Below are 15,388 nucleotides of genomic sequence, written 5' to 3'. Positions count from 1 at the left end.
AAAAAAAAAAAAAAAAAGGAAAAAAAAAAGATAAAGCTAATAATATATAATCGAAAGTTCAAGCGACAATATTTAACGAAAAAATAAAATATTATCTCTACACCGTTTCCTCCTTTCTCTTAAAAATTATTCAACATTATTTAAAACAATTTATTCCAATTCCAAATAATCAAAATATCTCGAGATCTAAATTCATCAGATTATTTCAACAATCTCTCACGCACATTAATTTCCCATTAATTATCGCGTGTTCACGTGAAATCATTAAATGAGAAATTCGACAAATAAACCCTTCAGAGATATCCCAAACTTTAAGAAACTTTCTGCAAACTTCAATTATTAATATACTCTAATTACGTCCACTAATTACGTGTAATTCTTTCCCGTTGGTAATTTTATATATACAATATTATACAATAATTTCTACATTTCAATATCTATCTCTTACTTTTATCTTTTATAATTTTATATAATTTTATATAATTTTATTTTCTAATATCTGTCAAACTCGCGAAGTAAGTTTTTGCCTGCATGTGGCACGACCAAGGCTACGAGTATACTCGTACCATAATATTTCAGTTTGAACGTGAAGATAATTCGTTCGAAGAAATTTGTTATCCGCGGAGGTGCATCGAATCGCGCCCTAACCTATCTAACCGAGATGACGACGTATAAAAATCTGTCAATCAAATCATCATCAAGGAGAGAAGAAATTAGTTTCGATCGAATCACGGCACGAACTTTTTATTCGAGTGGCGTTTCTCCTAGGTCAGTTAGATCCCTCGATTGCCCTCTTATTAATACACTCGTAGTCAATGATTCACGAAGGACGGGTCAAGCTAGTTGCAACGATGCGTTAACACCGTTTAAACCTCTCCCCGATTCGATTCGCCGCCGATTATGCAAAATTTCTTCGCGAGGATCGCTTCGTGCGACCTACTTTTCACCCTCTCGTCCTTTCTCGTGTTTCGAGAGCAAAAATCTGGAAAGGATTCATAGATTTATAGACGCAATTGTTCTTGGATAAGTATTCTTTTAAGACTTCATCCATCGAAAAGATAAATTCTTGGATAATTATTTTTTTGTTTCAGGGAGTCGTCCATCAATCGATGGAAAAATGAGTTTTTGGATTATTATTCCTTCGTTTCAGAAGTTCCAATTGTCCACCAATCGATCATCGATGGAAAAATGGGAGCACGTTCAATACAATCATTGATATTGTTTGTGCTATATGGAAGAGGATAAATATAAAAGTTCAAATCTGTGCTGAAACGTCTAAGAAGCCACAACAATGGCGTTTCGAAGATACCAAGTTCGCCGAATTCACGACTGACACGTTCGATCAAAAAGCCATCATCCTACTAAAAATATGATTTTGGGAATCAGATGTTCAAGATCTATTTCGACGATCTCAGAATTGATAAGTACACGTTTGAGAAGAATAATATAATTGATGAATTATCATAGATACGTACGTGTCATCTACTGGCGAATCAGTTGAGTTTTCAGAGATAAGAAGGGATGAGAAGAACACGAGCATGAACGAGATTACAAGGTTTCATGAAAGAAATTGAACAATCAGACGAACAAGGAAGAATTTCGATTTATTCTATGAAGTGATAGCTGCTGAACGAACGATTATGAAATATACTGTCTCATTCCACATCCTATTTATAAATCTGGAAATAAAATGTTTGAATAAAATGTGGCTCTTGAGAAATCTATCGAAAAATTGATAAATGAGTTAATTATTCTTTCTATAATTCGCTTACTTTATTTATATTTATTTTTGGTATCTTTATTTTGCAGCAAAAATCCACCAATTGCATTTAGTTTATTTGAAAAACTAACTCATTTTGAAGAGCGTAAATATGTACTATACATACGATTCGAACAAATGATCCGTTCTGATCACGTTCATTTGACGTTAGTCAATCGAGCATAGTACGAGTTAAAAGACGCGTGGACAAGCTGTTTACAAAACTACCGTCAACACGAAACTTAGACTTAGAATTTTAAACGACCATTAAGTTATAAACTAAAATTATTGTTTACTCGTAAGAAATTTGATTCTTTTTTTCTCTTTCTACTTTTCCTATATTATCAATCATATAACACAATGCTTCTTGGAAAAGAATTAACGTTTCAAATTAATACAGAATCTAGTTTCGTTGATCGAAGTTCCAAAAGCGAAAAGAGACACGTTCACAGTTCGAAAACTTCCCCTTCCCTCCAAAAACTCTTCGACCCTTCTACACGTCCAAAATCGCATGGAAAAGCGTGCAAAAACTATACACAATCGTATTAAGAAATTTCGATGTTCGAAAATGCGGACGATCTATCTCGAACGCGAAATTTCCTTCCCATGTTTCTATGCAAAACTCGATGAAAAGAATGCGGAAAGAATGGAAAATGGAGAGGAGAAGAATGGACGGTAACGCGTCTCGACACGTCGGTCGTTGACACGCGAGGTAATTGGCGGCCAGTTTCGTGTTAACGGGTCGCGGAGGGTCCCGTGATGACCCCGATTCACCGAACCACCGTATCAATTCTCTAAACCTATCACCGCCACCACCGTGCACCACACACACGCTTTATTTTCCAACTGGAAAGAGAGAGCAGGCTTCGGTAAATTGGAGCTTGCTAATCGTAAGAAGAGGTCAGTAGTGCAGTTTAGCCACGGTATAAGAGCGGCCCCAACACCGCTTTACCCCACTAAAGTAGTTGGAACGTTGCACGGTGCCACCATGAACGTAGTGCTGAACGTAGTGCCATTTTTCTTAGGTAAGCCACCGATCACAGGACCGAATCCGTCATTCCTTCCTTTTCCTTCCCGTCCCGTTTTCCCTTATTCCTCCCGCTTAAGCCCTCCACTCTCGAACTCGACACGGAACAACTATCGTCGATCCACCTCGTCGTCCATAACCTCGATCAATTAAATCCAATCTTCCCTCCGTTCATTTTATTCTCCTTTTATACTTCCCTGCTCTCCTCTCCCTTCTCTTCCTCAATATTTCGTACAGATCGCGACTCGATCCGAAAACCTCCGAAAGTCTGCTCTCCTCCCTGGCCGGAAAGTCAAAACTATAAAGATCTATCGCGTCACGTGATACGAGAGAGGCATAATCCATTCGATTCCATTCGAACCAGCCCCAATCATTCAATCTCGCGTTCACGTGGGCGAGGCGGAGGGGGAAGAGATGCTGCTGCGCGCGCAGTCCCTGTCCACTTCGAGGGAACGGAAAAATCGCGAGGACCGTGGAACGTGAACCGAAAACATGATCGTCCCGCGTTATTTCTTTCAGCCGCTCGTGTCTTCCTCGAAAGCCCGTGGATGCACGGGCCCGAGTACATCTTCCACGTCCAAGTGAACTCGACCGCGATCCCGGAGGAAGGTAGCTACATAAGCATCAGGTTGAACGTCGCGTCCAAATTGGTGTGCCAGCCGAAACGTTTCCACGCGTTGACCTGCCATTTTCGCGAGTCGAAGGCGGACAGTTACGTGACGGAAAGTTTGGACCCGGGTTCGCCGGCGATCCCCGTGAGCCAGGTGTCGAGGCAGGAGGCGTACGAGATCAATCAGGATCAGTTCGAGATCAGATTCACGGAGCAGGGGTTGGATAGCCTGGTTGTGAACGAGAACGTGCAACCGAGGGAGTTGGACATGATTCGGGTGATCGTTGGACAGTTGAACATAGGCGCTCTGGTAGGGGAGTACGATCGAACGTTCGAGCTGATGGAGAACTTCACACAGGGCGAGTGCGTGACCATGTTCACCGTCGAACGTAACACAGTCGCCGGTTTGAGCCGCGCGGGTCGCAATTACATTCTGGAGACGGTGTTCGGGTTGAAGGACGGTCAATTGGTGGAGATCAGAAAGATAAGGAATCTTCACATGTGCACGCACAATGTGCCCTATTTCTTCGGGAGCGCGGAGGGTATGAAACAGATGAGCGACGTGGTGTCAACTGTCGTGAGTATATTCTTCGTCGCTCTTCGTATTATTCTTCGTATTCTTCGATCGATTTTTTTTCTTTTTTTCTTTAAAACCGTTATTCGCAGAGCTCGTCGGAAAGTCACATAGCGATCACCTCGACCGAGTTTATATCCGGGACCACGAACGTGATAACTACCAGCAAGGTGTCCGAGGGGATGGTTACGACTCTATACGAGAACATAAGCGTGAGATTGGAATCGATATTGGCGGCGAGCAACGATCCACCGGAAGTGAAGGATCCGGAGCTGGCAAGCATGTTCATAGGTAGATGGCTGATGGAGAACTCGATGGAGGAGGACGATGGAGACTCGTCGTCGTCGTTGGAGGTTTGATTTGGAGGGCCTTGAATGACAATAAAATTCAAGTATACCACTATTGTTGTAAATAATATTGTAAGTGTGCATTTGTCGTTCGATTCTGTAAATAATAAAGCGCTCTTTCGTTTGTACAAATAAATTCTGTTTAAGTTCTTTCCTTCTAATCGAAACAGTGGATATATTCGGGAAGAATGCATCCATGAAATTTTTTTATTCGCGCGTAAGTAAATATAGTGGCATCGCGAGCAGTTATAAAGCGCTCCAGTCCATTCACCAACCACTTACTCCTACAAACTAAATATAGCTGTCAATTATTTCTTTCGAACGAATCGTGGCACTTTGGAGTAGATTAAATAATCGTTTGAATCGTCTTCGCTTTCGATTTAATCTTAGTCTTAATCTTAAAGAAGAAGAGATTGGAAAGTTGTGAGTTGAAAGCGATTTTTAATTGCGACTAGACTATATAATAATTCGATTCGAAGGAAGCAAGGATCTTATCGCGTCGCGCATCTGTGGATCGATTGGCAATGAAGATACACGATACGTACACGGCGTTTAATTCAATCGGCATAAATGGTGTCATCGGCGTTCTCGAAACGAGGAAAACAATTAAATCCATTTCGTTACTCTTTTAAAATTTTACACGAACCCGAGACACGCCACTTATTTAATCAAATCGTTTCATCGCTCGGCGCGATGATTGAGACATAAAAGTTAACGCCATATTCAAATTTCAAAGCAACTATTTTTTCCCCACAGTTTAAACTGCGTCGAAGAAGAATTTTACGTTAGACAAGGCCGAAAAAAAATCGTTCAATTTTTGACATTTAATAATGGAAAACGGACTTGTGATCAAAAGTTATTATATTGTATTACATTGAATTGTCGAATGAATGAGAGATTCGATTCGATTTTGGCTTATTAATATATGAAATATAATAATAAAGGATAATAAAGGAGCAGAAAAAAATTTGCGAATAAAATAATTTGCAGAGCGAGTTATTTTTGTTGTTGTTCATATTTCTATAGATTTGATATGACAGATTTATTTTTCTTTGAAAGAACTTAAAATGATGTTCTATTTTTGAACGATTATCTCAAACACTTTTTAAATAGATTGAAATTTTGACAATTTCGATCTTGAAATGATCTTTCATATGATTTTACAATGATCTTCTACCTTTACTGTCAAATGAGCTCGATCCTTGATTCACCCTCGAAACACCTTTGATCATAACGTTCAAATTTTAATAGAATACAACGTGGAATTAAAACAAAAAAATAAACGTTCTATCGTTCGTTTTAGATTCGTTAAACATAGCTCGAGAACCGAGTTAAAATCTCGTTTAAAAGGCGTGTCTCAGCTAGAACGATCCGAGAACTGTTAGAAAATGATATCAGACACGTGAAACGATACAGAAGATGTCTGCAGGAACCACAATACGCAGGAAACGATCGTTAATGAAATTATTTTCAAGGAGATGGTAATGAATCAAGTTCAATCTGTCGTATAAAGAGAAGACAGATAGAACACGATCGTATCAGTCGTCTTAGCAGGAGCCTTCCAACATGTTGATAATCATTCTGCCATATCTGTTGGGTATGTACCTGTATGCTTTTCGTTTCTTCAACTTTCATTTCATAAATAAAATATTCATCGTATTCTATCTTTTTCAACGATATTTCATATATTCTTATACACTTTTCGTTACATATTTTATTTTTACACAAGGTAAAAATATTTCTTACGATCGATAATATCATCGATATATCGCAGATATCTCCATTATTCCATATATCTGGCTTGTTGTTTCAAGGATTGCATTTAATCGATTGTGATTAATATGGAATCTATTTTCACACGTATTTTTTAGCGTGATATTACATATACTAATTCTATGAATCAATATCTCTTCTATTATAATAATGTATCGTGTCAGGATCGTCGACAAAGCGTCTAAAATGAAGATAAATCTTGTTCTAATGAAGAATCCCTCTTACTTCTGTACCGTCTCATCAGAGTTCTTTTCAACAGTGAACTTCGATAATGTCGTTCAAAACCAGAGGCATTGGCCCATTGAAAAAATAAAAATCTAGTTAAAAATCTCAAATTACTTTAAGTAACTACTTATTAAAATGCTTAAATAACATTTATTCGTAGCTATTATAGTTGATCCGTTTTTCTTGGCCATTGTTTGCCATTTATTTCCAATTATTCTGTTTTGAATGATAAATTATATTGAAGTAATTTATCCAAGTAATTTTATTCGTAATTTCAACTATTAATTTTTGTCCATCACTGTACAAACCATAATAATAATAATTGTAATACCAAACAAGGCCGAGATTACACAAAAAGCGGATCAATTATAATAATATAATATAAATGTTATTCAAACATTTTAACAAATAATTACTCGAAATAATTTTATTTTTAACTAATTATTTTTTCAACAAAACTCAGACTCCTTCCCTCTGCTATAAAATAATAATTAAAATTACACGAAAAGCGGATCAACTACAAATAAATATTATTCGAGCATTTTAACAAATAATTACTTGAAATAACTTTATTTTAACTAGTTACTTTTTCAACGTAATACTTCCTCTCTTTGTTATGAAATAATAATTAAAATTACACGAAAAGCGGATCAACTACAAATAAATATTATTCGAGCATTTTAACAAATAATTACTTGAAATAACTTTATTTTAACTAGTTACTTTTTCAACGTAATACTTCCTCTCTTTGTTATGAAATAATAATTAAAATTACACGAAAAGCGGATCAACTACAAATAAATATTATTCGAGCATTTTAACAAATAATTACTTGAAATAACTTTATTTTAACTAGTTACTTTTTCAACGTAATACTTCCTCTCTTTGTTATGAAATAATAATTAAAATTACACGAAAAGCGGATCAACTACAAATAAATATTATTCGAGCATTTTAACAAATAATTATTCGAAGTAACTTTATTTTTAACTAGCTATTTTTTCTTACTTAATAACTTAATAACTTAATATCCCTCTTCTGCTCTAGAATAATAATTCTAATTACGAAAAGTGGACTAACTACAAATAAATATTATTCAACAAATATTATTTTAACAAATAATTATTCGAAACAACTTTATTTTTAACTAGCTACCTTTTCAGCATAACTTAATATCTCTCCCCTCTGCTATGAAATAATAATTAGAATTACACGAAAAGATCAAAATCACGAATAAATATTATTCGACGAGTAATTACTCGAACCACCTTTATTTTCAACTACTTATTCAATACCCTCCCTCTGCTCGTATCATCTTGCCACGTATCCACGCGTCATCCGTCTCCGTGTTTCAGCGACACGCGTGCCCGGCCGCGAGAACGCGTACCACGACGATTCCGACTGGCAACGTTACGGCCCCGAATGCACTTACGACGTGTTGGTGAACATGTCCCTGTCCAACATCGTGCACGACGAGGACACGATCTGCTCCATGATCGCGTCCGAGCTCAAGTGTCGAACGAAAGGAAGCGACACGTTGAACTGCCATTTCTCGAACGGAAGGATAGTGAGACCGGATCCCAAGAACGAGAGATGCTCGAACGCGAGAAATTTCGTCCCGATAGGCGACAGATTCGTGGACGAGGAACCGTTCGAGATCAGGTTCAACGCGAGAGGTATAGAGAATCTGGTCGTGTCGAGGGATATAGCCAGGTGGAGGTTGGACATGATGAGGGCGATTGTCGGTCAGCTTAACATTGGCTTCGAGCTAACGGCGGAGAAGGAGCACGATCGGTTCCTCACCATGGAGAACTCCAGCATCGGTTACTGCGAGGTGGAGGTGAAGGTGTCGAGGGCGGGATACGGGGAGGAGAGCGATGAGAAGTTCGAGATCATGTTGGAGCCCGAACGGGCAGGCATGGTGCCATTGAGCAGGGGAAGTATTCGAATCGAGAAGGTGAGATATCCGAAGAGGTGCCCGAACAGGAAGATCTACTTCTTTGGAAATCACGAGGATTTTAGCTTTGGCAGGAGGGATATTTTCATGGACATGGTGAGGATTGGATCTATGCGTTTTTGGATAAATTTGTTATTATATTTCTTTTTTTATATCTCGTTTCGTTCGCAGACCACGTCTGTCAGTCGTATATACATCTCGCGGAAGGGGATAATTTCGTTCACGGAGTCTACAGGCGTGATGAGAACGTTGAACAGACCTAGAACGATGAATTTGCATCAGAAGATCAATTTGTCTTTGAAAAGTATAAATTTTGCCCGAATTCCAATCCGGGAAATCGTGAACCCAGCGTCTACTAGCTTGTACGCGTACACCAATTTGGAGCGAATTCCCGAGTATAAATGAACATTTGTCTTTAACAAATGAATTTGTAACACGAAATGTACGTTTAGGCATTAAAAATTAATGCTTAATCTAAATTTTATTCAACGTGTCAAATAAATTGCTGCATAAATGTACAAATGATTACATTTTTAGTTGTATTGGAAATTTGAAGCGATGTAAACTAGTAAATTATGACGTGAAATCGTACGATATTTTCATATTGTATGTTAAGAGAGAAATTATATTTTTTTGATCCCAAAAGAAATTCTGAAAGAAAAGATTAGCTCGTTTAAAAAGTTGATTAAAAATAAATATTAGAGAGTTGTTCTCATAAAATTTAATATGAAAGAAATATTGATTAAATAAAATAAATCTTTGGAAATTATTTTTCAAATGTTACCATTTAAATTAATGTTTATTTATACACATTATAAATGATGTCGAATAAATTAACTAATTGTAAATCAAATAAATTCTGAATGAAATTTTTAAATTGTAATTCTAATAATTAATAAATGTTAGAATAAATACGTCATAATTTTATTCAAATGTAATCAATGTAAATTATTTGTTGTTATGTTGTTATTTTTGTTTCTTCCAACAAAATAAATAAATATTCTTTCAAAAACAAAATAATAAATCAAATCCTTTTAATTTCTGCATTGCTACATCAGTTTTCTCTTTAAAGATCAAATATTCGCGGTAAAAAATCAGAGATGTTTCAATTTTCAGCAGTGTTATTTAGCAAAACATCGTCTCTGTTTTATGATTTACGATCGAAATCGTAAAATCGAATAAGTGTCAAAGTTTGCACGTTTGAGGCGTTTGGACGAATGAATTAACAAAAAGCAGAAAAGATAATCTTCCTTTGTATTTTTAAACTCCTTTCCAAAATTCTTCTTAATATTCTTTCATTGCTTTTCTTCTTAAAGAATTGAAAATTCTTAGAAAAACGCAATATTCCTCGTCATTGCGTCAATCAGTGCTTAATTATCTCGTTTAAGATTAAAAAGGAAATAATCTATCATAATATATATATATATACAATTGAAGTTCGAAAATTTGCAATTACGATAACTAGAAGAATTAACAAGCTTGCTTGTGACTAGCTTCCATTATTTCTATTATTTCGTTCCTTTTCCGTTTTATAAATTAACACTTCTAAGATTGATCAAAAGAACGTTTCGTTCGATCGAAAGAAAGATTCGTTCCGATTGAATTATTTATTTTCTCAAAACTGAAGAAGGAAACAGAGAGCAATCGATAGAATGTCAACTCGTTGTCAAAAGCGACATCAGTCAGTTAAATGTGGTTTGTTCGCGCCCTGAGAGAGCAGTTATATTCGACTGTCAAACGCACACGCAAAGTTCTCTTTGAAGTTAATGCATAAAGCTTGCGTGCTGCAAAGGTTTAAGCTTTATTATTCAGAGAATTCAGAGAAATACGTTTGCGACGTAAAATGTAGCATCGAGGCAAAAATTTTTATCTTCCATTTCTCGATTAAAATACGAGAATAGAACGATCTGTCTTAGTCGCGATATTAAAATATTATAAAAAATATTTGCGAAACGATTGCAAGTTTCTAAAGATCAGGATTTCATGATCCGTTCGAGCCACTTCTAGAAAAATAAATAATGCAAACGAGACAAAAATGGCCTCTTTCATTAGCCACGTAACGAGTTTAATAGAATAACACACTTCGGCAATACGAGCCATTCATAATACAAATTACGATCGTTGAAGTGTCAAATGGAACTTAATTCGACCAATTCCTAGTTTCTCATGAATCATATTGTTAATCGAATAATTTTATTCTCGATCGAAATGAATCGGACAGTCCTTTAATTTGACTGAAAATTAACTCGTCGCGTATTTGATTTGATCCAACGTCAAAATATACCTTGTCATTTTTTGTCAATTCTTGTAATGTTATACCGTTTCTTTCGTATTTTATTACAATCGAAAAAAAAAAAAAAAGAAAATTTCCACAGAAGGTAATGTAAAAGAAAAATTTATCGAAAGAATCTCTCCAATCGATGCAATATTTTTTATTCCTATATTATTATTGTTCGATCATTGCTCTCTACTCTTCGGATTAAAGTAAAAAATTGTAATCATGATTTTTCAAATAAAATTCCTGACCGTCAATTCTAAAATTTTCCACTTCACGACGATTTCCCTGAAACCAACTCGTCTAATCGTCAAAGTGCAAAAGTTACAAAGTGATATACGAGCGTACACGTAACTTATACGTGCACATCAACTACGCCGCAGCAAGGATTACATCGAATTAACGGACGCAAGCGCGGTCCGAAGAAGCTAACTTCGTCACATGGTGCCCATTATTCTTTCCACAGTGGCCACTGCTATAAAGGAGGTTTCGACCGCAAGAAAGCCAATTCGGTTAGTTAAACACGCCGCATCAACATGAACTTCATATTAATCCCATTCTTTCTAGGTCGGTAAGCTAATTAATCCGAATAAATTAATTAAATTCTGCATTCTCTCCATCTTCTTTCGAAATCGCTTCAAAACACTTTCTCTTTTCCAAAATTCTATTAGCAGATTACGCTTTTTTGTATTCCCTGTTAAACGAGAATTATAACCTCTAAAATTTAATTTCTTTTTCTCTCATCCAGCGGCCAATGTTCTCGTGGATCGTCCAAACGAGTGGATTTTCGGCCCGGAATACGTGTTCCACGCGAATCTCACGTATCTGTTGTCCGCCGACGTTCTAGACGAGCCACTGTTGATCATAAACGTGACGACCACGATGAGATGTCGGCCAGAAATGATTGACAGGTTATACTGTCGTTTCGAGGACGTGGCAATAGCGGAAAAGCATTATCCCGAGACAAGCAGCATGGAATATTCCTTTTTGATCGAATTCAGCCCGCAGGGTATCGAAAATCTACGGTTTCCAACGGTGATCGAGGACGAACAATTGAACATCATACGAAGCATCGTGAAAGAGTTGAGCGTTGGAACGGATCTGAGGGAAAATGTGAACTCGATGCCGGTATTCTTTGCGAGAGAGAGATACGCGTTGGGCGATTGTCCCACCTTGTTCAGCGTTTTCGAATACGACAAAGACGAGAACGTGGTTGCGCATGGCCAAACGAGGAACGATGGAAGGGGAGAGGAGGAGGAGGAGGGGAAAAATTACGAATTAGAAATTCTGTCGTTGCCGCGACGACGATCGAACTCTGTCGTCGTGATTGGGAAGACTATGGAGAGCAAGAGATGTACGAAATTGCAGGAACCGGTTGATGGAAAATCGGAATTGAATATTAAAATCGTACGTATCTGCGAGACAATTGTCGATTAGATATTTGTTCGTAACGGAAAAGGGTGACACGTACTACAACTGGCGCGTGGTTTATTTTGCAGAGCAAATCTACGAGCAAGATGCACGTGAGCGACGACACGTTCCGTAGTCGGACGGAGATGCACGTCAAGATGGTGAATCTAGCGGAGAGAGATTTTATCGTGCAGGATATATCATCCGTGGAGTTGGTGGACATAGAGCCTGCCAAAGAGCCGTTGCCATTTTTAAATTACGATCACGTCGTGAATCTACGTTTCAGAGAAGGAATGAAACACAATCTAGTGATATAGAGGTTGAAATAGAAGAATGCGATTTTGTTTTGAATAAAGAATATGAAAGTATACGGAGAAATAATGTATAGTATAGTTGTCTGAAGTGATTCCACTTGAATATTAATATATTTGATAATAAAGGAAAGAAATAAATTTTTTAATATATGTATATACGGATAACGTGAATTGTGGTGTAAAAATTATCTAATATTTTGTCCGTGATATTTTTTTTTCCCTCTCGTTCCCTTATTCGAGATTTCTCTTATCGTTTCGACATAAAAATGACATACATTGCTGAAATTTCGTAAATTAAAAATCGCTCACAATTACATTCTCCATTAACTTTATTGCTATCGCTGAAAGATATTTTCGAAAAAATTTAATTTCTGCATCTCGAAAATCAATTCTATTAATCAATGTATATCGAATTTTACTTCGTTTCTCGAAAATAGCGAGAGGTTTTCCAAGTTGACATAATGATTGAATCGTCAATGGTGGGATGGCTTAATTAAATTACACGCCGAGGTCATCGCAGAGTATGGCTGATATAAAAGGACCTTCAAGCCGAAGAAGAGTGTTAAACCAGTTGAGAGCGGTGCGGTACGACATGCTCGTCTCATTAATTCCATTCTTCTTAGGTCGGTAAGCCAATTTTCCATTTAACCGTCTTTATCGTCAATCTGGCTGAATCGGGCCAGGAACTGCTTATGTGAATGATAATTCATAACTAATTGGAAATCATAGCTTCCGTTCACACGGAGAAAAATAAATGATCAGAAACATTATAACTTATTAATTATTTCTTTCATTTATTATTTTTCCTTCATTCAATTTACACAAAATTATTCTTATCGAAACGAAAATTTGATACTTTTAAACTCGAATTGTGTTGTCCTCGTTGAAAGAAAAATTTCGATCAATTGAACCAAGTCATATTCCATCGAAATATTTACTATTTTTCTTTATTCCATCTTCGATCGATTGAAGTAATCAACAATTAATCATAATTTATGAAACATCGATCAATAACGAAATCCACTCGGCATAGATGAAAAACTCGAAAACTTAATTTCAGTTGCCCAAGTGGCGGTCGACGAGAGCGTGTGGAAACACGGGCCGGAATACGTTTTCGACGTCGAGATGAACATCACCTCGACCCCGATGAACCACGACGGGGTGCAAAAGTTCAACTACACGGCCATGAACCTGTTCTGCAGGCCGAAAGGATCCGACGGGTTGAGCTGTCACCTGGCAAACACGAGGAGGCAAAGCGTTGATCTGACTAACGACAACAGAATGGACGTGTCGGAGGAAGAAATGAGACAGTTGATCAGCAGCGAACCATTCGAGATAAAATTCAACGAGCACGGTGTCGATTATTTGATAGTGAACGATCGAATCCAGGTCGAATTTCTGAACGACGTGAAATTGATATCCGAGAGGTTCAACATCGGTGTCGATCTGAACGGCGTTCCGGATGGAACGTTCGACATTTTGGAGAACACGACCATTGGACAGTGCGCGGTAACGATCGGTCTCAATCACTATCCGTCCAAGAGGATGATGAACAAGATAAAGAACAACAGATACGAGTTGGAATCTTTGCCGCAGTTGAACAAGGTCCCGAGCGAGACTATAGTGATCCAGAAGACGACTAATTTGAATAATTGCAGCTACTACGCGTCTTTCTATTTCGGGTCTTACGGTGCCAACGTTGTCGTCGAGCCTGATCTTCATTCTCATCTAGTGAGCCATTTTCAAGAGATTGTTTTCTCATCGTTGAGAAATTTGATCCGTTTTCTTTTTGTCAAAGTGAAATCCTTTTCAATTCTTGAATATATTTATACCTTCTATTCTATTTTATACGCGTAAGAAAAGTAGTTAAATTCTATCGTGGGAGTAGTTAAATTTTTTTTTTATTTTTCCTTTTTTTTTTTAGGAAACTTCAACTAGTCGCATCTTCGTGAGCGACTATCAATTCGTTTCATCGATAACGAGGATGGGCACTCTGGGTTCCGACGAAAAGAAAAATCTCTCTGCCATATCGCAATACGTGAATCTATCTTTACGAGACATTCGAGCTGCCAAGAGAGAATTGCCCGACATTCCTGAACCATCGATAACAACTATTATGGCGAATTCGGAGGTGAACAGAATGTTTCCAATGAAGTGAATCGCGTTTTGGATGCTACGAAACAAAAGAAAAAAAGAAGTATATGAAAAAATAAAATAATCTTCGAGCATTAAATTCTAGGTTAAAAATAGGAGAGTAGCTATTTATGTACAATAGACTATCTTATCTTAATGTATTACAATAATAAACACACGAAAAATGATACGATATTTAAAAAGAAAGAAACTTAATTATATTATCCTTCTTCTATTTCAATGTAAATCTTACGTTTCGTTCATGTTGAAAAACTTTTCTTTCAAACAAGAATTCGCATTATCTTATTAGATAAATTTGTTTTTATTTAAATTACGGATACATTAAATTATATATCTACGGTGACCCACATACGTACACACACGTTCATGTACGCACAGAACATCGTGTATATGTGAACGTACGCATTTTTCTTTATTTTTAAGAATTCATCAGCGATCATTGTAAGTTGAAATTACTGATTGACGAATCGATTAAAACGAATATACAGCGAAAGAAAATTTAGCTAATCGATGATCCGACATTTCTCTCGCGCGCATCTTTCTTTCTTTCTTTTTTCCCCTAATCTTACTTTTGCTTTGGAGGGGGGGAGGGGAAGAGCAAAAACTTTTCTTTTCCTCGATTTAATCTTAAATCTAAAATTGCGCAGATTGCAAACGGCCCTCTTAAAAGATTACTCGACACTCGCTCGAAATCAACAAGAATAAACGCCATTTTTCAGCGTTTTTTTTTCGATTAATGTTCTTCTTCTTCTTCTTTTTCTTCTTCTTCGTCCTTCGAATTCGTCTCCAATCAGAACGAACGGAATGTAATTTCGCATTCTGATTAGAGGGAAAAAATGCAGCCTGGTACGAATGTTATCTGTGGAATTGATAACAATTTAACGTGCGATTTCGTTTAATCATTCATTATCAAATAATTATTATCCTTAATTAAGAAATGCGTATAATTCGTGTCTCGTCCCT

At 36.9% G+C, this 15,388-nt stretch overlaps 4 protein-coding genes across 5 annotated transcripts; all 4 read left to right on the top strand.

The window, feature by feature from the left end:
• Positions 1 to 2,363: 2,363 nt before the first annotated feature.
• On the top strand, positions 2,364 to 4,453 carry LOC102679412. Its single transcript, XM_006615203.2, has 3 exons — positions 2,364 to 2,784; positions 3,306 to 3,973; positions 4,063 to 4,453. The coding sequence occupies exons 1-3, from the start codon at positions 2,748 to 2,750 to the stop codon at positions 4,327 to 4,329; spliced, it is 972 nt and encodes a 323-aa protein (XP_006615266.1). The 5' UTR covers positions 2,364 to 2,747; the 3' UTR covers positions 4,330 to 4,453.
• A 1,376-nt stretch (positions 4,454 to 5,829) lies between these two features.
• Positions 5,830 to 8,951, top strand: LOC102679624 (vitellogenin-like). 2 transcript variants are annotated; one of them, XM_031510264.1, is made up of 4 exons: positions 5,830 to 5,914; positions 7,671 to 8,368; positions 8,444 to 8,702; positions 8,941 to 8,951. In XM_031510264.1, the coding sequence occupies exons 1-3, from the start codon at positions 5,884 to 5,886 to the stop codon at positions 8,675 to 8,677; spliced, it is 963 nt and encodes a 320-aa protein (XP_031366124.1). In that variant the 5' UTR covers positions 5,830 to 5,883; the 3' UTR covers positions 8,678 to 8,702; positions 8,941 to 8,951. The 2 variants fall into 2 exon arrangements, with proteins under 2 accessions (XP_031366124.1, XP_006615267.2); XM_006615204.2 differs by lacking the exon at positions 8,941 to 8,951 and having other exon boundaries at positions 8,444 to 8,724.
• Positions 8,952 to 10,975: 2,024 nt separating this feature from the next.
• Positions 10,976 to 12,449, top strand: LOC102671168. The gene is made up of 3 exons (XM_031510265.1): positions 10,976 to 11,114; positions 11,296 to 11,954; positions 12,047 to 12,449. The coding sequence occupies exons 1-3, from the start codon at positions 11,084 to 11,086 to the stop codon at positions 12,272 to 12,274; spliced, it is 918 nt and encodes a 305-aa protein (XP_031366125.1). The 5' UTR covers positions 10,976 to 11,083; the 3' UTR covers positions 12,275 to 12,449.
• A 325-nt stretch (positions 12,450 to 12,774) lies between these two features.
• LOC102679862 lies at positions 12,775 to 14,606 on the top strand. Its single transcript, XM_006615205.2, has 3 exons — positions 12,775 to 12,894; positions 13,332 to 14,002; positions 14,196 to 14,606. The coding sequence occupies exons 1-3, from the start codon at positions 12,795 to 12,797 to the stop codon at positions 14,427 to 14,429; spliced, it is 1,005 nt and encodes a 334-aa protein (XP_006615268.1). The 5' UTR covers positions 12,775 to 12,794; the 3' UTR covers positions 14,430 to 14,606.
• The last annotated feature ends 782 nt before the right edge of the window (positions 14,607 to 15,388 follow it).

Source organism: Apis dorsata, unplaced genomic scaffold, assembly GCF_000469605.1.
Source record: "Apis dorsata unplaced genomic scaffold, Apis dorsata 1.3 scaffold_217, whole genome shotgun sequence".
NCBI lineage: Eukaryota > Metazoa > Arthropoda > Insecta > Hymenoptera > Apidae > Apis > Apis dorsata.
Note: the sequence above shows the minus strand (reverse complement) of the source record. Positions and strands in the feature narration are given on the sequence as shown.